This window comes from Chelonus insularis, unplaced genomic scaffold (genome assembly GCF_013357705.1).
Source record: "Chelonus insularis isolate UGA/USDA-ARS -01 unplaced genomic scaffold, ASM1335770v1 contig_352_pilon, whole genome shotgun sequence".
NCBI classification, from domain to species: domain Eukaryota; kingdom Metazoa; phylum Arthropoda; class Insecta; order Hymenoptera; family Braconidae; genus Chelonus; species Chelonus insularis.
In genome coordinates, this window is record NW_023276517.1 from 734786 (window position 1) to 758751 (window position 23966).

Below are 23966 nucleotides of genomic sequence, written 5' to 3' on the forward strand. Positions count from 1 at the left end.
ATTAAATGCGTACCAAAAGTATCTGAGACTAAAAAAAAAGAGAATAAAATACTAAATCGCCAAGAGTTATAGATATATCGAAGTCAAGTTTATTATTATTAAAGATATGCAGTAGATTTACAATGGACACTCGTTACCCTCCTCATACAGCAAGCTGCAGATATTTATTCATTTTCAATTTTTCCTTTTTCATCTTTATATGTGCCAGAATCACGTACCCATTAGTTTTGACAATAAATCTTTCAAAAAGATTATACTTACAAGTGGCTTAAAGTAAAAAAGTCAACTGTTTCTAAAGTATGATTTTATTGTTTTACGGCATGCAAATCCGGGCAAACTGACCGTCTGTTCACATATTGCTTGCATTTTATGTTTTATCTGCTCCATTTACTTTCAACTACTTTGTTTCCGAGTCATTACTCACATTAACTGATGATCGATGCAGTAATATGAATACTTTTGGATTCTTTTCAATGTCCACCGGCGTCCGGCAACTGCAACTCATGAGATTCGGGAATAATCTATTCTCTGCCATTTGCCCGCGTTTTCGGAGACGCTCAATTTTGGGCTAACACAAGATGGCGGTGATGGACGCCTCGAGAAGCTTCTGTTTTGCCGTCGGTAACTGTGTGATTATTATTGCCGACACAAAACACCTATGATGTCGCTATTGTCGCATAATCTCAACCGCATGCGCAACTGTATATGTTGTCAGAGAAGAGAAACGTAAAGTTAATTTTCTGTTCCATATTTTGTTTTAATTATTAAATACAAATTATTAAAAATAGGTATTGTCAATAAAATTATAACATTTTCATAATAAAATGGATCCAGCACTTTTGAGAGAACGAGAGCTCTTCAAAAAACGAGCTCTTTCAACACCTGCGTAAGTAACCTCATTGTATCTGTTTACATATAATAAACAACACAATATTTATGTACTTATTTAATATAATTACAATTGAATTGTAAAAATAAATTTTATAGTTTTATTACTAATATATTGCTGAAGAGTTGACAAAAATTTTGATATGCTGATTTATTTTACAATTTTCTGAAAATTTAAATGACTACCGACATTTGTTATTGTTGAGATTGATCTAAAGCTTATAAATGCATTAAAATTGATAGATTTTATAATAATAAAACATACAATTGACTGAAAATCATTCATTACTAATGTTTAATTTCTATTTATAGAGTTGAAAAAAAGAAAAAAGATCGTGAAAAAGAAACCATTCGAGATGAACCAGCTTCAAAGAAACCCAAAACCTCTTCAGGATCCAATGCACCAAAAATGGATATTGTCAACTACAAAACGATGGCAGGAAGTTCACAATATAAATTTGGTGTCTTAGCAAAAATTGTCAAGCATATGAAAACTAGACATCAAGAAGGTGATGATCATCCATTAACTTTAGAAGAAATTTTAGATGAAACTAATCAATTAGATGTAGGAACTAAGGTAGGTTTTTAAATAATGACAGCAAAATACAATTATTTGCAAACAATTTTAATATATTCAATATGTATAAATTACAATAGGTAAAGCAATGGCTTCAAACAGAAGCTTTAATACAAAACCCAAAAATAGAAGTGACTTCGGATAATCGATTCTGTTTCAAACCTATGTACAAATTAAAAGACAAAAAGTCGTTAACCAGGCTCCTGAAACAACACGATCTCAAAGGTCTTGGTGGAATATTATTAGAAGACATCCAAGAAAGTCTTCCTCATTGCGAAAAACATTTAAAGGTGAGATTTTATGCACTTATTTTTAAAATATGTAACTTAATTCAAATATTTATATAATTTTATATATTATTGTTATAATTATGGTTTTAATTTAATATATTTTTTGTATTTCAGAGCTTACAAAATGAAATTTTATTTATAAATCGACCTCTAGACAAGAAAAAAATAGTCTTTTATAATGATAAAACAACTCAACTTCCAATTGACGAGGAATTTCAAAAATTATGGCGAGCTGTAGCTGTAGATGCGATGGATGATCAGAAGATTGATGAATATCTAGAGAAACAAGGCATTAGATCTATGCAGGATCATGGACCAAAGAAACTTCCTCCAATAAAAAGAAAGAAGCCGAATAATAAGAGAAAGAATCTTAAGAAACCAAGAGATAATGAACATTTAGCAGACGTTTTAGAAACTTATGACGATAATAAATAGATACAAAGTAATTTTTTTACTATTTTATTGTTTTTTATTCATACTGAAAAATAATACGTAATTATTCTTAATAAATATTTTCATTTTCACAGTTATTAGTCATTTACAAGTAAAAAATAAATATTTTATAGAACATCTTTCACTACATCATTTTCATAATAATTTTTTAATAGTGTTACAAAATTATTCTAAAGTTTAAACAAGTTCGTGGCCTTTGGCAATATTTTTAAAGAAAAATATTTGAAACAAAGTTTTCCTCAAAAACTAAGCATGTTCTTGCCGCGTAAAAAAATATTCCACTGTACAAACAAATTTTTAAGTAACTTTTAATTGTTAATTAATCTTTAGGTAAAGCAGAGTCACTTTTTCCTCGGGAATAGACTTTTGTGACTTTATTTCCAAGCATCCTATCCAAAAGAGATTGTTTATTCCTCCTCCTAGATGCCAATACTTCTCGACAAAGTTCATGAAATGATTCGGCAACTTGAGTTACCTGTGAGTAATCATATTTTTTTCTTTAATTTTTTTACTTTCTTTGAATTCCAATAGAAACATAACATTTCAACTCTTATCTTCATTTCAAGTTCATTTAAAATTAATCAGTATAAAACAATAATTACAGTTGAATTTATGGTAATTTGAAATACTAATTTAATCATCACATAATCAATTGATAGGTTGATAGCAAATTAATTTTAACGATAAATAATTACCTGTTCGGCTGCACTAACTTCGCTGAACCAACATTCGAAGTCTTTAGCCAAAATTTCGCCCTCTTCAGTACTGACCTGTCGTAAATGAACCATGTCTGCTTTGTTTCCAACCAATGCCAGAGGCATTGCAGCTTCGGGGTCAGCGACCGCAAGAGCTTGTTTCGCCTTTCTTACAAAGTTAAAGGAACCTCGGTCCGTTATTGAGTAAACCAACAGTAAACCATCGGCCCATTGTAACATTTCCATCGTCGGCATCTCATCTTCTCTCTAAGTTTCCCAATCAAATCAGATTCAAACGTTTAATTTAATCTAATTAGTAGAGTCGAAAATCAATTAACCATAAGCATTTCTTTAGATTAATTAGTTTTTTTTATTTAGTTCAATTCATTCTCTTTTTATGAAATCACCAATTACTTGGTAAAAATATATTTTATATTTGAAATTACCTTGGGGCAAGAGTCTAGAATTTCAAAAAGAATGGGCTCGCTATCGACCAATACTTCGTGCTTATACCTGTTTTCTAAACAAAAAAATTATGCTTGGATTAACTTGAACAATATACTGATTACTTCTTGAAGTATTTTTTATCGTTTTTATGGATAATTTTAGTTCAAATCAATGTCGTGTGCATTACAATCTACCCTCTAGTGTCAAATTCGTTGCGCAAATTTAGACCAGACGCACGAAACTCCAAAGAATGCAAATAGAAAAAAAAATAAATGAAGACTTACGACTGTTTCTAAATCAATTTCAAAGCTATTTAATATATTTCTTACCCTGTTGATGATCATACTCGCCAATGTAACGTCGCGTTAAGAACCTTACTGTCAAGGCTGCAACAAGAAAAAATGATGAAAAAATTTTTATTCATATTTATTAGCACTTTTATATTGAAATCATCATCATAAATCATTGTTATTTTTATTTTAAAACGCTCAGCAATTTCCATTTCGTTATCAAATAATATATTCATATTTAAAATACCCTTTTTGAGTATGAAATCTTTTATGTTTGCATTCTACGAAAGAAATGCAATTATTAATCATCCGGTATTTTCTTCAATAGTCTTTTAAACCGGAAGGCGCCTATATGTTTTCAATACTGAGTAACGAAGGAATCTTAAATAATGTAAGAATTAATCTTTCATAAACTAAACGAATTTTTTTTCATGAAAATTAATGATTAAGATTAAATGAATTACTTCTTAAGACTTAATTTTAAAATTATTTACTTTCTTTTAAATTTTTTTTTATGAAATTTATTTATTACAGGATACAAAAAAATTGTTTAATCGTTTAAGAAATTAATAAAATTTAATTTTTATGGTTACAGGATTTCTGTTTTGAAAAAAAATAATTCTTAAAAATAAGAGAAGATTCATAAAGCTAATGGACATATCCGAATCTCCAATGTTGATTGTTAATTGTGTAATGAGTTGAAAGCTTAAGTAATAATGAAACATACATCGGGGCTCTTATGAAGTAAAGAGAAGACTTTTCGATGAATATTCAAATGCGTACTATGGCTAGAATCACAAACGGAACAACGTTTTATCCTCAAGCTTCCTATTAACATTTGACCGGGATTCTTAGCTAAGCTGACTATACAAACACCAGGTAAATTAAAAATGAGATAAGTAGCATTAAGTAAAAGAAAAAAGGTACTATCTATATGTGAAAATAAATTTGAAATTAAAAAATGAGATAAATAGTAGGAATAAGAGGATAAAATATCAGGCGATTTTATGAATGAAAAAGAGGAGGATAAATAATGTTGAATAAGTTTCTGAGAAGAGTATAGTAGATGGTAGAGAAGAGAACCTCGCTAAATATTCAAAGGATGCAAGCAGAGTCAGAAAGCAGAACGGGTGGCTTTTGCATGCTCTCTTCTACATTTTCTTTCTTTTTTATTTTCCTTTTTTTTTTATTATTTCACTTTTTTACGGTCCTTTTTTGTTATTTTATCTATTCCTCTTCTTATTCTTTTCTTTCTCTTTTTGTCACTCCGTTGAATCGAATTCCTAATGCATCTCTCTGAATCACGTGATGTGAAATTGAAAAAAGCTAAAACATTCTCATCTTACTTGCTTTCAAAATATTTGCATTAAAAATTGATATCTTTATCATTTTTCGTTAATATTCATCACCTAAGTAAATGTCTTGATTTTTTTTAAACAATCATAAACAGTTGTTTATAGGATTTTTTATATTGAACTTCTTTTTTGTCAATGTCATCAACCTTTCGTATTTTTTTTGTTTCATTACTTTATCAATATTTAAATTGAATTAAATACTTTAATTTTATTTTTACATCTATGAAAAAATCTCATTAGCTAATTAGTTAGCATTTCATTAATTAAATTAAGTATTTATGTGCTTGTTTTACTGAAATTATAATGGAGTCAATTGAGACAAAAATTAAAATAAGGCTAGATTGCTGCTGTAGATATGTATTAAGTAATGTTACTTACATATGTATTTATTATGATTAGAATGATTTTTATTAAGGAAACATCAAATGAAATAAGAGCTGCAGCCTAGTGACCTGCTTTGAGGTATACCGCACTATTTTTATCATCAACCAACTTGTCGTCATCATATGTCCGCAAAACCTTGCTCAACATATTGCATTTGCTCATCTCTCATCATTGCATTCTTACACTTCATGTTAATTTCCATCATTTTTTGTTGCTGTCAGGAAATACAGTTATTCATCTACTGGAGAATTATTTTTGAAAAACAAACAAAGATGTCAGTAATAAATTATAATGATGAAAATTATTTCATCCAAACTAATTTAAGTAAAATGCATAGAACTACAATTTCTTGAGTACAACATTATTATTATATTACGTTAAAAATGTACAAATAATCTGTCTACTTAGGAATATTAATTCAATAAATTCATTAAATTTAACATTTATTTTTAGATTAGTTTTTAATTGAATATCAATGTATTGTTAAATAATAGAATTACTTAATAATGCTTAAAGTAATGAAAAGAAAAAAATTATGTAAAGGTAATAAATTATGAAAGACTAAGAGCTGTTGACATTCAGTTCTATTTGAGAAAAAATTTAAAAATAAATAAAGAGAGCTTTAAAAATGTTACCCAACATTTCAGAGTAGTCTAGAGTTGTTTATCTTTGTCTTTCAAGATTCAAAATTGATATTTCAGTCGAATAAATTAATTTATAATTATTCTTCCAACACGTTTAAATTTAAACACATCTCTATAATGACATTTTTAGCTCATCATATTTTAATGATAATTAATAACTAATTAAAAAATTGTTTTTTATCATCAACTTTCTGTAGAATTTTTTTATCAGTTCTTTTTGTAAACTTTTTTATCAGTTCTTTTTGTAAACTTTTTGCTATAGATCTGTCTAGTTGGTCTGCATAGTCGGCAGAAACGCGAGCACTCATTTAGAACTAGCAATGCCAAAAACTCTAGCTAATTTTAATATAATGTGAGACCTTATCCACGTGAAAGAGTTGGAGGAAGGGTATATACGAACGCGCAATTCTCGATAAGAACGAGCTTAATGGAGCTCGGAGAGTGCGAAAATTAAATTAATGCGTCCGGGGAAATTTTTTTATTCACTAGAGACATTCCATGATTTTTTTCTTAGTAATATTTCATTTATTTATCTGTTTTATCCAACAAAGAATTATTTTTTCATTATCAAAACCCTATCTCACTGTTTTTTTTCTATTATTTATGATTTCTGGTCATGTAAACGAACTCTAAAAGACATTTAATTAATATCCACATGATTGTTTCACCTTATTTGCACCAATATTTATGTATGAACATTTGTTTATTTGATAAGTGAACCTTCTTTTATTGTTGTTATTTTTATTATTGTATTCAATATGACGAAAAATGACCGTAATTAGTTTTTGAGCTTCTTTTGTATCAAAGATTTGCAAGATGAGCATGATAACAACATCAAATGCTTAATCACTTGTAAGACATGTCGGTAGTTTTCGCATAGAAATGTTTTATAATTCAACCCTATCCACGTCCGCTTTACAGACATGAATTATTGGATTCAGTCGATGTTATTTCCAGACATGAACGAATACGAAAAAATTGAATGCGGTGAATACCAAAAGAATATAAGATTTTTATGAATATTTCTTTTAATCTTTTTTCCAAAGATTAATACTTTCGTTTTATTATTTTATTACATTTACTTTCAGTCTTTAATCGCTTATATCTTGATAACTACATCTTGAAATCTCAGAAATTTTTATCTTCCCATGAACATGAGAGGTTATAGTAGAAAGCAATTACGGATTAGTATGATTAGATATTGAATATGATATACCTACCACTTTTTCCTACGCCTGGTGCTCCTATCACTGCTACTTTCACCTCACACAATGAACTTTTTTTTCGACGAATTCCTCTGATTGCATTGGACGTCATTTCTTAAACATTTGGAGCTGAATAAATGGAAAAAGATTTTTTTTAATCAGATTTATTATTTCATTCATTCATAATACAAATATTGAGTTTATTTTGTTTACTGTTGAATTTTCATTTAATTAAAATTTCTCAACATATGAATTTTTAATAAATAATTGGAGTTCTTCAATGTAATATTTATATCTGATATAAATATTCAAAAGCTGATTTAAAATGTTATTTATGAGTGGAAATATTTTTTTTTCAATACACATATTTTTGCATATTCATATTTATTCTTTTTTTTAAAAAGATTTTAGCAGATGAAGTAAAAAGGAAAATGAATTTAATTTATATATAAAAAGGATCATCATTAATTGGGTGAATATGTTTAATTAATGAATTTGTTTGATTTTATAAACAATTCTATTTCCACGTATGCTTTGTTGATGAGCGAAACCAACTGGTTTTAAGTGCACGTCAAAAAAGCTGTTTTAAAACAATCGAAGAAAATCTATTTTTGTTCTCCATACATATAGTTGCGTATATTCTTTAATTTTTTTCAGGCTATAAATTTAAATGTCAGTAATCATGATGTTTTCGTGGGCACGATCGACGATAAATGATGCCAAAGAACTAAGAGTAGTGTAGTCCAAGTGTATCTGATCGTAAGACAGAAAAAGACAGAATAGCGATGAGGAAGAAGCAAAAGTACAAGTTCAGTGATGCGACCATGGACGCGCGTGTGCTGCAAATCAGCCAACGTCTCTCGGTATAATCCCATGTTTATAGATCGAAACACATAAATACAAGTAAGTATCTATTTTTTAATATTGTTAATTAAAAAAGTTTTTAAATCGTAACTTTAGAATATAGCAAACAGGTGTTGCTATATTTAATCACGACTTTATGAACTATATAAACTTTCATTTAATATTAACAATAAATATTTTTATTACTACTAAATCAACTAAATGATGTTCAATATCTCGCTAATTGAAGTTATTTATTAATTCTCTTTTTATTTATTATATTATGATTTATTAAAAATAAAATCAATTGCAAATCAATTGAATCAGTTGCAAATTGTTTGTAATGAAAAAAGGAAAGAAAACGTGTTCATTTTTTACAAATTATTATATTGTCAATAAACAATATCAATTTCTTAACATTTATTTCATTATAGATTGAATTAATTGAAATATTTAATGAATGAAATGAACAATGGGTATCATTTATTATCAATCATACGATTTTATTATTATCCATAAATTTCTTTATCAAATGAGATTACCAAGTGAAAACAAGTAAAAATAATTGAGATAAAAAAAATAAACGAGAGTGATAAATAAATAAATAAAGCTAAAAAATTCGTATCATCAAGATATTGAAGTGTAAATAATTGAAGGGAAATTTCTGAATGAAGTGTGTCAGGATTATTTTTAGAACAATTGCACGTGACTCGGGAGTTTTCGGAATTAATCCGATATTTTTCATGGTCATACTCTGTTTTCTTGTTGGTTGAAAGTTTTTAAAAGTTACCGTATACTACATTAGGTACCGATAGCTAATTAAATTTTATCCACGCACGAGTTTTAATTCTACCTTCGTCATTAGCACCGTTATAACTGCAATTTGCCCAGATCAGCGTTAAAATTTTATTCAAGGAAATATGTTCACTTACTTCCTCACAAGATTAACTAAAAGTTGATTTCAACGTTCAAGTTTTCGTAACAAATAAATTTTCACTGTTATTTTTCTTAATTCTTATATTTCTTCATTTGTTCTTTCACTTTCTCAAACTTTTATACAATTATTTGTTCACATAAATAATTATCTCACATTGTTTTTCAATTGTATTTTTATAGTTCAACTAAGTGGAGGATATTTACGTTGAAAAAGTGATGTTAAGGAATTATGAAAGAAAAGCAATTATTTAGAGGAAAATTCAACCTGTGAATTTGTTGGAAAGACGCTAACCGCACGTGCGAATAGTTTATTCAGCAAAGCAACGAAACATAATTAGAAACTTTGGGTAAGATATTTAATCTCGAAAACAGGTCACGTGCTTTAACACTAGCTGATGCTTGTGGAAACAAAAAAAAATCGAGGAATACGTGAGTAAGATCCGACGAGTTTCTTGGTTCGCGCTCGACTGTCTTCTCTCGATAACCATTCTTCTTCAGCTTACCACAGACGCCAATCTTTTTTTACTCTGCATATACTCTGCCAAAGATCGTGATCGAAAAGCGCCACCATTATGTTTTAATAATCAAATCTCTGGCCGGTGGATCATCCTTTATTCTTCATTTATTATTAACAATTTATTTTTATAATATTCAATGTTTAATTGTCATCTTGAATTTTTGAATTCATAGACTTATTCCCTTTATCCAATTAATTTTATCTATTATTTTATTTAACTAATTAAAAATTAGTTAGTAATAATTATTTGATATAAAATAATTATTCATAAAATAAACATATGAACAAAAATTTCGCTGGAGTTATTCAATAGACTTGTTGATTATTCTTGTTGATCTTTAAAGTTCATCCAGGATCTGAAATACCATCCAGAAAGATTTTCCCAGCAAAAACAAAATAAATTATCCAAATTTATTAATTTATTTTGAACTTGGACAACCACCAAAAATCCATCCATAAATGTTTTTTAAAATTGGAGTTACTCGATCTGAAAGTAACATTAAAAAAACAAATTTATGGATCATTTTATTAGATCTTGTCTATCTATTTATAAAAGCAGGTGAATAAAAAAAAAGCTAGAAAGTGAAAGGTAATGAAACAAAAAATTGAACTTACCATGAATAATAGGAGGAGATGAAAAATCATCAGAATCATCTGAAAGATCTTCATTTTCTATGCTTGATAATTTTCGACTTCTTCTGCTACTACTTGTTTGAGATTCCTTCCTTGACGATGTTGTGGATTTTCTCTCTGGCCAAGAATTATCTGCATTACCAACTTGATATAATTTGCTTTCTTCTACTTCATCGTCTCCATCAGTTTCTTGCTTCTTGGTTGACGTAGTTCGACGTTTATTTTTAAACTTAGACCTATATAATTTTCCATCTCTAGACTTTTCACTTTTCATCTTTTCATTCTTCAGAAGATCTTCAATAATTTTTAAAGCCTCTAATTCTTTCTGTTGCTTCAGATTTTTATCTGGAATTGATACTAAAGTTCGAATTTTTTTGTGTAGCTTTCTTAATTTTTCTTTGTGTTGATCAGCTTCATCATCATCATCATCATCCTCTGGATAATCTGAATAAGAAATCCGTTTTGACTGACGTTTTTTTTTATTCCTTTTCTTCTTAAAACTTTCATTTAAATCAGTTATATTACTGGTATTCTTCAGTTCCACGTTTGGCATTTGATCATAATTATACCTTTCATTGATGGCGTCATTATCTAAATGTAAAATATCGTTATTTTGTTTATCAGCCATCTCCTTGCTCCATTTAAAGCCGAAGAAAGATTCCCTGAAGCCAAAAAATTTCACTCATGAAAAAAAGGGACCACATAACTTTCTCTAGATTGTAGGAAGTAAAAGGTTTTACTGACCTCTGAAGCTCCAATCCTCGATCAGAGGAAAGATGAGACTCTACCCATTCTCCATCTCTGATTCTTGCTTCTTTATTTATTTCTACATACTCTCTTCCATGATAATTATCATGTCTATTATATTTTTCATCATTTGAATGTTGATAATTTTCTTTTAATTTGGAATGAGGATGAGAAGAATATTTTTTCTTATGGGATTTACTATCCATTGTATTTACTGCTGCTTTAAGACTATAAGCTATAGCGTCTATTAATAAATGACATCCCTTACAAAAATCTAGAGAGGATTTAGATGATAAAAATATTTTCTTTTATATTTTAATTTGAAAAATCGATTAAGAAGTGAATGTTATACACTTACATGAACGAGAGAAGGGAAAATAATATAAAATCACTCCTGAAAGGACAAAAAATGTCAATAAAAAATTGATCAAAATACGAAAGTCACCATCAAATAAATAAATGTCCATAGGTTATCTTTTATGCGGGTTATTTTATAATTGTAAGTTTTATTATTCACTCATATTTTTGATGACGTTTTAATTCAAGTAATTTCAAAATACAACTAAACAAAAAATTATTCGATTTCATGATCACTTTGAAAATTTAAAACATCTTTTAATATATAAATTTATTTGTATGACAGGTTTTATTGTTATTTTATGAAGAAAAGGCTTGACTCCATTTTGTTGAGCAAAGAAAAAAAAGAACACAGATAAATACATAAAATTGCTCAACTAACTCATTCATTTTAATATATGTTATATATCTGGAAAAAAATGGTTTATTGAGAACAGTGAATTTTTGTTCAACTAAAGTTTATTATTATTGCAATTCTTCATAACTAAAAGTACAATGTGCACAGATGTGTGCAAAAATAAGATTGATATTATCAGTAAATTGTCATTAAACTTTAATCTGCATAAAATGCAACTTAAAACTCCAACGATTCTGTATACACCAATTTTTAAACATAAATTTCTATTAATAATTTAATGAATAATCATTAACAATAATCAATAGCCTCATTTACTATACAATCAAAAATAACGTTAAACTTGAAAATATATATTAATTATTTTTGAACATTAATTTTTCGTTAAATATGTTTTTAAATTACAATATACATCGTTTGTTTAATTCTAATATTAATGGAGAATTCTACAGAGCTGATTTTTCAGTATTGTCTTACAGCAAAAATGTTCACAATACTTAGTGATTATTTTTGCAACAATTAAATAACTTTATTGCGTTATATACTGACATTAATTAAAGGATTCTCTCTTATAATTATATAGATTTTAATTTATCGTTAATTGTTCAACGTGAATACATTTTGTTCTTTAAACTTTTTTTTAGTTAATAATAATTCACAAAATAATCTTCAAAGTGCAGTCAGTGCAATGAAAGATTAAACAAATAAAATATTACAATTGTAATAATAACAATAATTATAATAATAATAAAATATTAATAATAAAATAATAATATTATATGATAATTTATCTTAAATAAATCCATAAAATTTGATTTTCAGATATCCATAAATTCACTTCTTCAACTTTCCAATGTCTTAGTCTCCTTTCTATTTCCAAAGAAAAATAAAGGAAACTGTACTCATCATAAGTGAAATAAAACGTTGAGTCTTCACTTCGCCAAAGGAATTTAATTTTAACTCTACGTTAAATTTCACTTTTAATTATCATTATATATATATTTATATATAATTTTTAGTTGACTTAATTCAATGAAATAATTTCAAATAGACATGAATATTTGAAGAAATGATAATATTTAATCTGAAAATGAATTTTAACGATTTGAAACAGAATAGCAAGGATCATGAATGACTTTATACAGAAGAAGTGGGTTCGGCAAAATGACTAATGATATCCTAGTATGCTCTATAATAAGAAGAAGAAATACTGGGTTCTGATTCTAAACAATAACCGTACACTGAGATAAATTAAAACTACTTCAATTCAATTATTATCAATAGTTTAGTATTTTTTTCCAATATATAGTTTGAAAAGAAATGAAAGATAATTATTTAAAAAATGAATTTTCTATCTAATCGATTAAATTAAGATTCATTTTTTACCTCAGTGTACAAAAATTATTAGATAATTAAACATTACTTGCAAACTATACAGCTCACAGAAAAAATACGGGAGAATCAATTTACATTCGTGAGTTCTTCATTTTATTGATAGCATTCGTCAAATGAATCATCTCAGTATTAAGTTGAGTAACGAGACTTTCAAGTCTTTCCACAGAGTCAAGAACTTCTACTCTTTGTGTATGAGGGTTAAACCTTACTTCAAAAGGTCTACTCATTGTGCTAACCCAACGACGGAATTTTTCTTTTGCGTCTTCAAAGCTTTCCGCAACGTAGTAAATAGGTTGGAATTCTTGATCTTGGTAGGGCTGGAGAGCAGTAGTATTAGGGTCGAATGGTCGATGCTCACATTTGTCACTCAGAGAATGAAGAAGTTCTCCATAAGCTGATAAAAGTCCTGCACCATAAGCTTTAACTTCTTTTCCTTCTTTGCAGAGTCCAAATTCAACCGTGAACCAGTAAATGGTAGAAAGTTTCTCAATTTCTGCATCAGAAGCACCCAAAGAAGCTAAACCAATTTCCTGGGAGAACTGAGCAAAGCTTGGATCAGCGAGCAAAGGCATATGACCCAGAAGTTCATGGATACAATCACTGTAACATGAAATAAAATAAGGTAAGAGTTTTGTTTAATATTTTAATATTTAATTGAAAGATAAACGAGTGACTTGGGAACTTTGTCAAGTGAGTTATCAACGCTATCGTGTCGTTAAAAGCCAATTAGAGTTCCATTACAAGCTTCAGAGAGGTTGGCTTTATTTCATTATATTCCTCTTTCCGCTCTAACTCTCTCTCTCTCTCTCTCTCTCTCTTGCTTACTTTAACACCCCCATGTGTCATAAATGCAATATTGATTGCTTTCAAGTTGTTCCATGACATGGACAAGTAGAGATTGTTACTGAAGTGTGGTCACTTTGGATAACCATACATATAATTAATAAAGATCATATTATATAGCTTCTTTACTGCCTAATTTCAATTTAAAAACTATTCTAATGATTTTTATCTCATCTATTACTATATAACAGATATTATTCTACCAATTTTCTGTTTAATGAACTCTTAATTAGCTTTTAAAGCATCTTTTAACTGAATTAACTGGTAGTATCTATAAATATAAAGTGAAGAAAAATACTTACGGTTCAGGAGTATGGTATGGACTATTGATATGTCGAACATATTGTGTACTTTGGAATACTCGAAAAGCAAGACTTGATAAGAAATCTCGTGCAGTGAGAAGACCTGCAGCAGGACGTAAAGTGAATCCAGTATTTTTCTTCAAGAAATCACTGACTTCTTGGAGCTGAGGAATCCGGTGGGGTTCGAAAATTTTCTCATCTCTCAATTTTTTGAATACTTTTTGATATTCAATGCAAGCATGTTTAGGTACTAAATCTTCAACAGTACTGAATACACGGAACCAGGTTTCATTCTCCGTTTCAGTATAAGGAATGGAAGGAATGGGGTCTCCATATTTATAAGCAAATGCAATTTCTGCAATGACCTTTCGACGTGCTCGATACTCCTTGTCTGCGAATCCAGGATGGTTCATGTCCAAATCAGGCTCATACTTGGTCATCAGGTGGTTGCAGTTGTCAAGATCAGATGCATGACGTGGGAACCAAGGATCTTTGATACTCACTGAATTGTCAGCAAGTAGAGTGACTTCACCAAGAGACGAACTTTGTCTTAGATTTCTAATTAATTGTAAAAGACATTGACGAGTCATATCCACTTTAACTAGAACATCAAATTGCGCTCCTTCTTTACGAGATGGACGAGATTCTATATGAGTTACAGTTCCCTTGAAATTCTCCACAGTTTTTAGAATACGAGCCAAAGAACCAATTCCTTCACGCAAGCGTAGCATCAAGGCTGCCTTTTGGACTGTTGTTTCACTTTCCGAGCTTTCGGATATTGTTTTTGCCAGAACCACTTCTTCCTCAGTGAGTCCATAATCTATAAAAAAAATTGTTTTCATTGGTATTTCGAAAATTGATAAAAAATATCTTCAAAAAATAAGTCGATGAAAAAAGTTAATTTGTGATTCAGATTACAAAGATGTTGATTCATTTTCAATGATCATTTTTTTTTATCACAAAAGTTTCTTAAATAGTCTATAAAAGTATTATGAGTAATCAAAGTTATTCAGACAATTCTGACCATGACTGTAATTTAGTTAAAGAGAAAATAATCGTGCAATTCAAAGTCCATTTACTAGCATGAAGTCGATAAAGAGAAAAGTACTCTCGGAAGAGAGTGTCGCTGAGAAAGTACTTATACTTAATATTGTCGTGGGCGCAAAGTGTGCGGTGGTCCAAAGAAAATAGCTATATTCATGTGGTGCGTTCAAGAAAAGTGACGCTTCCTTTTAAAGCATTATATTCTTATACGTAACATAATTCTGAATGTACAAAGGTCCTTCAGCAGTAATTCTGCTTAATTTAAGTGTCGACTCTACGATAGACTTTTACGACAATGAAAGCTGTTTCACCCTCCATTTATTCCCACTTAGTTACCTTTTTAAACTACCTAACCCTTAGCTTCTAAATCTAAACTTATTTCTAAAAATTTTCTATATCTCTGTATAATACTTACAATCATCGTCACCAGGTTTTTCTTCACCATCAGACGAAGAAGCTTCTGCTTTTGCTTCTGTAAATTTAACATTTAACAATCATGCTCATGCTCAAATAAAATCATCAAACAAAACTATGATAGGATTCAGACAAGCAACTGCATATATTCTACATTCTTTATTTAAATAATAAAAGTACGACTTGAAAGAATCCTATAAACTTCGACATGACAACAAAATTTACCTCCTTCTTTAGCAGCACAGCTCAATGTTTCTGCTTGTTCATCATCACTAGACGATGTATAAGGCTCTTCATTGTCCAGCTGGTTTTGAGTAGAATCTGCTGGATCAGTGCTAGAGTCTACACAAATAAAAACAAAAACAACCATGCATCATGCTTTTCTAATAAAACAAAAATTTAAAAAAAAAACACTTAAATAAAACAATTTAACCAATCAAGTTTATTGGAAAAAAAACTCAAAAACATTCTAAAGAATTAATTGGTTTTAAGTGTAAGTGATAGACTTCAAAGAAAAATTACCATTTGCTCTTTGACGGGCTTCCTCAAGAACACTTTGTTTTGTTTGCTTTACGACAAGACTCTCAAAGCGTGCATCATCAACAAGAGATCGTCTGCGTGCCGGATAACCGTTCTAGAACAAAAATAAAGCGAATTAGGTAAATTCAAGTGCATGATCCAGTTAGAAGTCCTTTAACTTCCGTCTGTCAGTGACTCTCTCAATTCCCAGAGTTTCTGGCTCAAGAACTTGAGGGAAATGATGTAGGAAATGAAAGAGAATAGGACTTTGACCACTACCAGAATAATTAAATAGGAAATAGAATATCTGAGTAGCTAAATAACAAAACTAATTATAATAATTCATACACTAATTTTGGTACATCATTGCTATGATAGTTCGTCTAGCACCGATTAACAAAACGTTTAGAAATTCTTGAACATGTATGCGCGTGCCAGTGCTGAAGTGGGCCAAGTACTTCGCCAGCGGATAGACAAGCGATGAGTGTGCAATTGCATCAGACAACTGATTATCACCAGCCATAGAAGACGTGTGATTTACGGAATTTGTTGCGTTAAAGAGCCTTGATCTCATGCCTAATTGTTCACACGATATTGACCTCAACCTCATGATTTTTAATCTTGAATTAACTGACCATTTAATAAGCAAATGAATATAATCAACAAAAATGTTCTAAAAAAATTTCTTTATTTATAAACATTCTAAACGTTTAATGAATTATGATAATTCATCTATAATTATTGAATGTTAAAAAAAAAATCAAATGCAACAGCAATTCTTCTAACATTAACATGTGTTTCAACAATGTTTTTTGATCAACATTCTCTATTTGTATCTATAAATTTATTTAAATATAATCAATGAATTGAGTAAAAAAAAATTGTTATGAATATCTAAAAAAAATTAAATATTAATAATGGAACATAGAACTGTTAATCTCGTGCATAAATTAAAAATAGTAGTAATAGTTGATATTACAAATATTATGTAGAGTAATTAAATCATCATAATTTGCATAGGAGATCACAAGTGTAGAATAGAATGATCACACAGACACAAAGAGCGAGAAAGAAAGACAATCGAGGCGGAGTGTCGAGCCTCCAAGAAATATAACGGTTGTCGAAGCTCATGATCTCAGGGTCTCGTACAAGTAAGTTATATTTCTATTTTACAATCACTCCGTTCTCATATTTATAACATATTCATAATTATCATGCTAACAAGGCCGATTGATTTCTCAATCTTGATTTCTTGGATGATAGAGATGGAGGATATTATTGTAAATACACGTAAAGGATAGAACAGGTGTGAAGGATCGTCAGTGATGCCTCGATGTATCGATCTACACCTTTGGAAAATTCGTACAAGGTCTTGTATTTTCCACAATCATCAAGTTATCGCGTGATATCTCACTTTTTCTTCTTTAATCTTCCTTTTCTTTAATTTATTTGTCATTTGTAATATTTTATTTCAATTATTCATTTTATATAATTGTTTTAGGTTGATTATATAAAAATTTATTTCTATTTCAATTAATATTCGTGATGAATTTAACTGATTTTTTTGCTGAATAATAGCACTTTATGATAACATTGACATAAAAAAATGAAATGTATTACATTATTTTTTTTTAATTTGTAAGAATTAAAATGGTATTATTAGAAGTTAGAATTTATTTTATCTGGAATATTTTATTATATAGTTGTATCAGGATTATTTTCTTGGCTTAATTATACCTGATTTAAAAATGATTCACTTCAAAAATACTACACTATCATATAATTTATTCAACGTTCATTTATTTTATTCACTTATTATTAATATTTTTTTTTATTATTCTAAAAGATAGGATTTTAATAAAATTGATGATTTTAGAAAAATTTCGCCTGAAGTTGATGCTTTTAAAGTATTATACAGACAAAAACTTTTATCAGGTTCAGATTGTATGAAAAAATATTTCAATAATAATTGCAAATGTATTGATACCTCTTAGTGTCTCAAGTTGATCATTAGATCGTGTGACATAACTAGGCAACCCATTAATATACATTATCATCAAACAGTTACTTCAAAGGAAAGTGCTTCATGGGGTCATTCTTACGACTTTCTCCGAATTCCATTAGATTTAATTCTCCTTGAATACAAAAAATATTTTACATTTGCATAAGAATGCGAAAATGATTCTAAATTATCTGATATTTATTTACCAAACAATATTTTTTGCAACAAAAATACTATTATCTCCTTACCATTATTTGATATCATTTTCAAATTACAACTATTTTATTTATCAGTCAATTTGATTGTACATTTTTCTGACAATAAATCATATACTCTGCAAAATTTATCAAATTTCACTTGTTTCGAACATTCGCGATGCTGCAGCCGCTCTTTCAGTGTTTTTTAAAGAGAGACATCGCTAGAATCTGTTTAATCTGGAGAAAGTCGAAGCATTGACCGCGTCTTTGACGTGCTACTGATGGAGCAGTGTTTCTACGTCATTACTTGTCATTTTGTATATTTACATTCGATGTAATCAATCGATCGTAATACATTTGCGTAATACCGGAAAATAAAAACAATTCATTAAACTGTAACAATTATCTCGAAACATTTTTCTTCCCCTTAAATCATTTTAAAAACCACCACTCTCTTGATTTAAAAATTTTTCATTCATATTCATGATTATTAATGTATTTATCAGTGGTTACTTAAAACACTCGACATATCAAGTAGTCAATTTACTCGTATTTTCAGTGGAAATGCTCTGAATTGGTCAGACGCGCTCAATCTAAGTTAATGATAGAAATAGTTGATAATATTTTCATCAACTTTATTCCTTGAATATTTTAGTAAGGACTTTGAGTTTTTTATTTTCAATTATAAAGTGATTTATACAACTTGTTTTGTAAATAATAAATTAATTAAAAAAATGATTAAAAATATTGTTAAAGGTTTTAGATGAATGAAGTATCGAGTTTGGCCTTGAATATGTATTTTTATAGTATAATTATGATGTTTGATGTGTCCAGAATGAAAGGCCAAGGATTATACATGATAATGACTGGTCTGATAGAAATAAATATTTTCTATAAAAGGCAAATACAAAGTAATGTACAAAAAACCGAGGATAACCCTATTCTCGTTGAAAAACAACCACAAGGTTGACGTTGTGTAACACATGAACAATTAAACTTAGTAAACTTTCTCCGAGTATCATCGATCTTTCTCTTGATATTTTTTTTAAATTTTTTATTTCTCGTCACACCTGATAGTGAATTTCACTCTCATGGTCGAGATGAGTGAGAAGCGCGTCAGAAAGACAGATTAAAATAAAGATAGAGTGATGAATCCGGGTAAAATAAGCGCGAAAGATAAATTTGAATACCAAGTTATGCTGTTTTTAAAATTTCATTTTAGTTTACTCTTTTTCTGATGTAATTTCTTTCATCAGTTACGAAAGTTATCTGAGAGTCACGTAGTCAATAAAATCCCCTTTCCCGAAATTTCTTTTACTTATAGTTTGAACAGAAAAAAAAACTTTTTATTATTTTCTCTTTATCTAATACTCACCTCAATGCTGTAAGATTTTTTGATAGCGAACATTTCGCGATTCTTCTGTGCTGCTGCAACTGCCATCATAACTTTCTTCCTTTATTCTGTTTTCTTCGAAAATCCAATTGATTTTCACGCGATTCACAGGCTTGCTCTTAATTTAAAAATATTGTTCAAACGACCAAGTGCCTGACACTCTAGATGAGTCTCACTGCCTGTGTCGTCTTCACAAGAGAATAGACGAAATAAAAAATTCAGGACAACGAAAACCCCAGACAGAAGTGAGTTTTCTCCTTCTTCTTCTTCTTCTTATTCTATACGACCACAGAATTCCACAACAGAACTCCTGTCTGTCGTATAATAAAAATCACGTGAAAAAGCTCAAATTTATTAAAGACCAATCCACGTTTCTTTGTTCACTTAGATAATTCAAAAAAATAATTTCAAACGAAAATCTTCACGTCTAGATTTCGTGTCCTGCTTTGGCGAAGCGAACGAGCGAATGCGACATCGGGGCGGTTTGTCGCTGCATATAAACGTTTCCTCCCTTCACTACTACATGTTGGGGTCAGGGGTGTTCCCCCCCACCTGTATGAAAGGGGGAGAGGGGTTTCGGGTAGTCCCCGTCCACGTTAACACGCGGTGGTCCTCACTTTCGTAATTCTCCTACACCAACCTGCTGTACTTCGGTCTCATAAAGTTAAATCTCTTTCTCCCTCAACGCGCGCACGCCCGCCAATCCTATTGGCTCATTTGCACGACGTGCGCACGCGGTCTTTTGAGAACGCGGGAGATTCCGACGTGCCGATTCTCGACGTGCTGACTCATATCATTGCTGGAATACACAAGAGTACAACTTTTTTAACGTCAATACCTGAGTTTAGGATAGCAGTTCTCGGGATCAAAATTATTTGATTAATCCTCAAGTTCAATTTTTATTTCTTTTTTTATGACATTGAAATGAAATTTGTTCATTAGGATAGTTTATTGTGCTTTTTTTGGGTTTGTTGGATGATTATAATATTTTGAAACTTTTTATTAAAAAAATGCAGATTGTTAAAACGAGAAAAAATAAATTTTTTAATTGATTAAATAAAAAATTGATATCAACGTATGAAGCATCACTGATGATATTGATAGTCCTTGAAATTTTACACGACGACTCACACTTTGGATATCAAAATCCATTTTCCAGATTTTTTTTAGCCAGATAAACAATTATAAAATAAAATTTAAACAAAAGTAATTAAAATTAGAAACTTAGCTAAAGTCCTTATATCCTTTCTTGAGAAAGAAATGACAATTAGCTCTAATGACACTCCTTATGACATTTTATAAGGATTATCACAATGACATTGAAATAAATAAATAATATTTACAAGCCTTCAATTTTTATAAATATCAATATTGTTTGAAAATTTAACTTTTAGTAATAATGAAATTATTTAGAAAGCTTCGGAAATTGTTGAAATAATTTAAGACCAATCATTGTGAGATTGAAATATTTAGCACAATAAGTTGATCGTATTCTAAAAAGTATTTTATTTTATTCCTTGATCTCACGTAGAGAACTGGAAAATCCAACGGTGTAAACCTGAATTTTTCTCTTCTTGTTCTTTTTAGAATCTCTTGCGTTACTTATCAAAACTCATAAAAAATAAGGGAATCCCTACAGAAATTTTTAAAAGCAATAATAAATTGCCAGTCAAACATCAAATTGGATATCTCCAAAAAAATTTGTTTTGATGTTGTTATTTTCTTTTTTCGCTCTCAGGAATTTTTATCCGAAAAATTAATCTAGGAATTTTATAAATATTATTCAATATATTTATTATAAATTCCTTTGTAAACTATAGATTCTTAATTGTTTATTTTCCTTCTCTTTAATTGTTCTTGCTCAATATATTTTAAAAAATTCCCAACAAAAAATCCTTCATTACGTCAATTAAATAAACAATTAAATTCTGCTTATTTATATGTTTCATTTTGAATAAATCAATTTTGTGTTTCGTTATCTTGTGATGGCTATTAAACCGTTATAAATGGAAACACCGATATATCTTTATTTTTTATTAACTCGATCTCACTTTCATGTATCAAGGCTATCACACCTGTACTCAAAGACACGATAAACACTCATAGTACTTGCTCACCAATCTGGTTTTTCGACAAATTTCGCATTCATTCAAAAAGTATACCAACATATCCCACTAGTAAATAATAATATTATTCCGGACATAAGATTGAAAAATTATTTAATTATTCTTTTTTTGTTCATAAAAAAATAACAAATAAAAATTTTCCAATCAATGATTAACATAAAATTAGTGGTAAACATTGAAAAAATTTAATCAAACAATTGTCAATTTTCATTAGATTTAAAACAATTTTTTTTAATAAATCAAGAAACAGTCGATTAACGTTAGATGAGTGTCATGGTTTTTTTTTCTCATTTAAATCTCCATTAAATAATCATCAATAGTCAATCATAAATGAAGGTAAACATTGTAAATGGTTTAGTTAAAAGGAAACTATTGTGGTTTGTAAGAAAAAAAAGTTTGTGGTCATAGAGATAATTTCATAACATCAATTTATCAATTAACCTTCGAGAATCGGAAGAATTTTTCGAGGTCTTGACACTTGGAAATTACATGACTTATTATTAGAAAAGGTCAACCTTTATATTTCAATTAAAATCCGTTGCCAATTGAAAAGAAAAAAAATAAAATATTAACTTTAATGTATCAATAACATTAGTACATGTTATTGTTCTACTGTATTAGCAGCAGAATGATTTAATTCCTGTCATTAGTTCATTGTTTATTGTTTGGTTTACGACTTTTTATCTCTCTTGTTTGATTATCGATACTATTATGATTAACCGGAGGTGCGAAAGATCAATATCGTGTGACATATGTTGAACAAGTGTCTTATAGATTACACTTTATGCAATGTAACCATCAATTACATTAAACTATTTTCAAATGAATTTAAAAAATTTGAACATAAGAAACGAATAAAGTAATGTTCATGACACAGGATTGATAGATGACGTTGGACTTTGTAACGGAAGAAGACAAATTAAAAAGTCATGTCATGATTGTGGCAATGAGAGGACATCGGAGCAATATATCTTTTTAATAAATTAAATTAATTTATTTATTAATTAATAATCATATTAAGTTGTTTTAAAAGAAAAAAAAACATTTATTAACCCGTTTTATTAGAATAATATAAAATGATTAACTGTCAAGAAAAACTCGATTTGATTACTATTTAACATAATCAATGTCATTTACATTTAAAAAATTATTTTTTTCTATTTAAAATTTTATTTATGTTTAATTTGAAATAAAAATAAAACTATTTGCTCACTTTTTTACAAAGCATGTAAACAATTAACCATTTATTGTCGATATTATTTTTTACATGATGATAGATATAGACTTAATGATATAATTATAAGTAATTATCTTTATAGAAATGATGAATGAAATTCAAAGAATGTTTGTCTTAAAGAGAGGAATTGTCTTATCGCCATAAGTAGGATTTGCAGCATAACAAAAATTATTCATAATTGTTCTCATATCAAAGTACGATTATAGTAATCCTACGACAACATTAAAATGCTAATGTCCTAACGAAGGACATTATATGCAATAGAATTGTCGGATATAATCATTTCCTCAATACAAAATGATTAAACGAGAAACATCCTTGAGAACTTGATGTTTTTCGACGACATGCGAGGGGCTCGATTATGCTAATCGTTTTTAATTGAATTATCTTTCTAATTGTCATTGATAGCTTCTTGGTGTAAAATTGCATTATCACAGTCCCGTTTTATTGAACATACCTTATTTTTTATCGCTAATCCAAGGACACGTAACTTTATCAATTATTTTAGCAAAGTTAATTCCCAAATTTGTTAAAGTATTTTTACTTGTAATTAAACTGCCCATTCTTCTAATGAGTGGTAAATTTTTTATGAATGAAAATAAGCTTGTTTAAAAATCAAGTATAGATATCTATTAATTTTTCAATGATTTATGCAGAGCATCAATGAATATGGATTATAAATATGAAACTAACTGTATCTATTAGAATGAACTTCTAGTGATTTGTTTAACTCTATCGTAATGTCCAGACCGGCAATCACATATTAGATTGACGCGTCGACAATAGCATGTCAATGGCACGTGAAACACTCTATCAAACGAGTTGAGAGGACTTTAATAATGAAGGAGATGGCATATCGATTAATTTATTCACAATCT

General features: G+C 29.0%; 4 protein-coding genes across 7 annotated transcripts; 1 reads left to right on the forward strand and 3 right to left on the reverse strand.

The window, feature by feature from the left end:
- Positions 1-699: 699 nt before the first annotated feature.
- On the forward strand, positions 700-9202 carry TfIIEbeta (transcription factor IIEbeta). 2 transcript variants are annotated; one of them, XR_004690286.1, is made up of 7 exons: positions 700-886; positions 1201-1465; positions 1546-1755; positions 1870-2197; positions 4236-4519; positions 7886-8131; positions 9188-9202. XR_004690286.1 is itself a non-coding variant. In XM_035082884.1 (5 exons), exons 1-4 carry the CDS (start codon positions 825-827, stop codon positions 2188-2190), a joined length of 858 nt encoding a protein of 285 aa, XP_034938775.1. In that variant the 5' UTR covers positions 700-824; the 3' UTR covers positions 2191-2197; positions 2539-2677. The 2 variants fall into 2 exon arrangements, 1 of the variants encoding a protein (XP_034938775.1); XM_035082884.1 differs by lacking the exons at positions 4236-4519; positions 7886-8131; positions 9188-9202 and adding an exon at positions 2539-2677.
- LOC118066676 (ras-related and estrogen-regulated growth inhibitor) lies at positions 2289-9487 on the reverse strand. 3 transcript variants are annotated; one of them, XM_035082886.1, is made up of 6 exons: positions 9273-9487; positions 7244-7357; positions 3680-3736; positions 3350-3423; positions 2904-3170; positions 2289-2683 (listed from the first exon to the last, which is right to left on the reverse strand). In XM_035082886.1, exons 2-6 carry the CDS (start codon positions 7338-7340, stop codon positions 2528-2530), a joined length of 651 nt encoding a protein of 216 aa, XP_034938777.1. In that variant the 5' UTR covers positions 7341-7357; positions 9273-9487; the 3' UTR covers positions 2289-2527. The 3 variants fall into 3 exon arrangements, with proteins under 3 accessions (XP_034938777.1, XP_034938776.1, XP_034938778.1); XM_035082885.1 differs by having other exon boundaries at positions 9004-9486; XM_035082887.1 differs by lacking the exons at positions 7244-7357; positions 9273-9487 and adding an exon at positions 6015-6036.
- Positions 9488-9666: 179 nt separating this feature from the next.
- On the reverse strand, positions 9667-11310 carry LOC118066674 (uncharacterized protein DDB_G0283697-like). Its single transcript, XM_035082883.1, has 4 exons — positions 11263-11310; positions 10902-11178; positions 10140-10819; positions 9667-10011 (listed from the first exon to the last, which is right to left on the reverse strand). Exons 2-4 carry the CDS (start codon positions 11108-11110, stop codon positions 9944-9946), a joined length of 957 nt encoding a protein of 318 aa, XP_034938774.1. The 5' UTR covers positions 11111-11178; positions 11263-11310; the 3' UTR covers positions 9667-9943.
- Positions 11311-11702: 392 nt separating this feature from the next.
- On the reverse strand, positions 11703-20202 carry ple (tyrosine hydroxylase ple). Its single transcript, XM_035082878.1, has 6 exons — positions 19708-20202; positions 16137-16248; positions 15840-15956; positions 15616-15672; positions 14157-14976; positions 11703-13611 (listed from the first exon to the last, which is right to left on the reverse strand). The coding sequence occupies exons 1-6, from the start codon at positions 19774-19776 to the stop codon at positions 13083-13085; spliced, it is 1704 nt and encodes a 567-aa protein (XP_034938769.1). The 5' UTR covers positions 19777-20202; the 3' UTR covers positions 11703-13082.
- Between the last annotated feature and the right edge of the window lie 3764 nt (positions 20203-23966).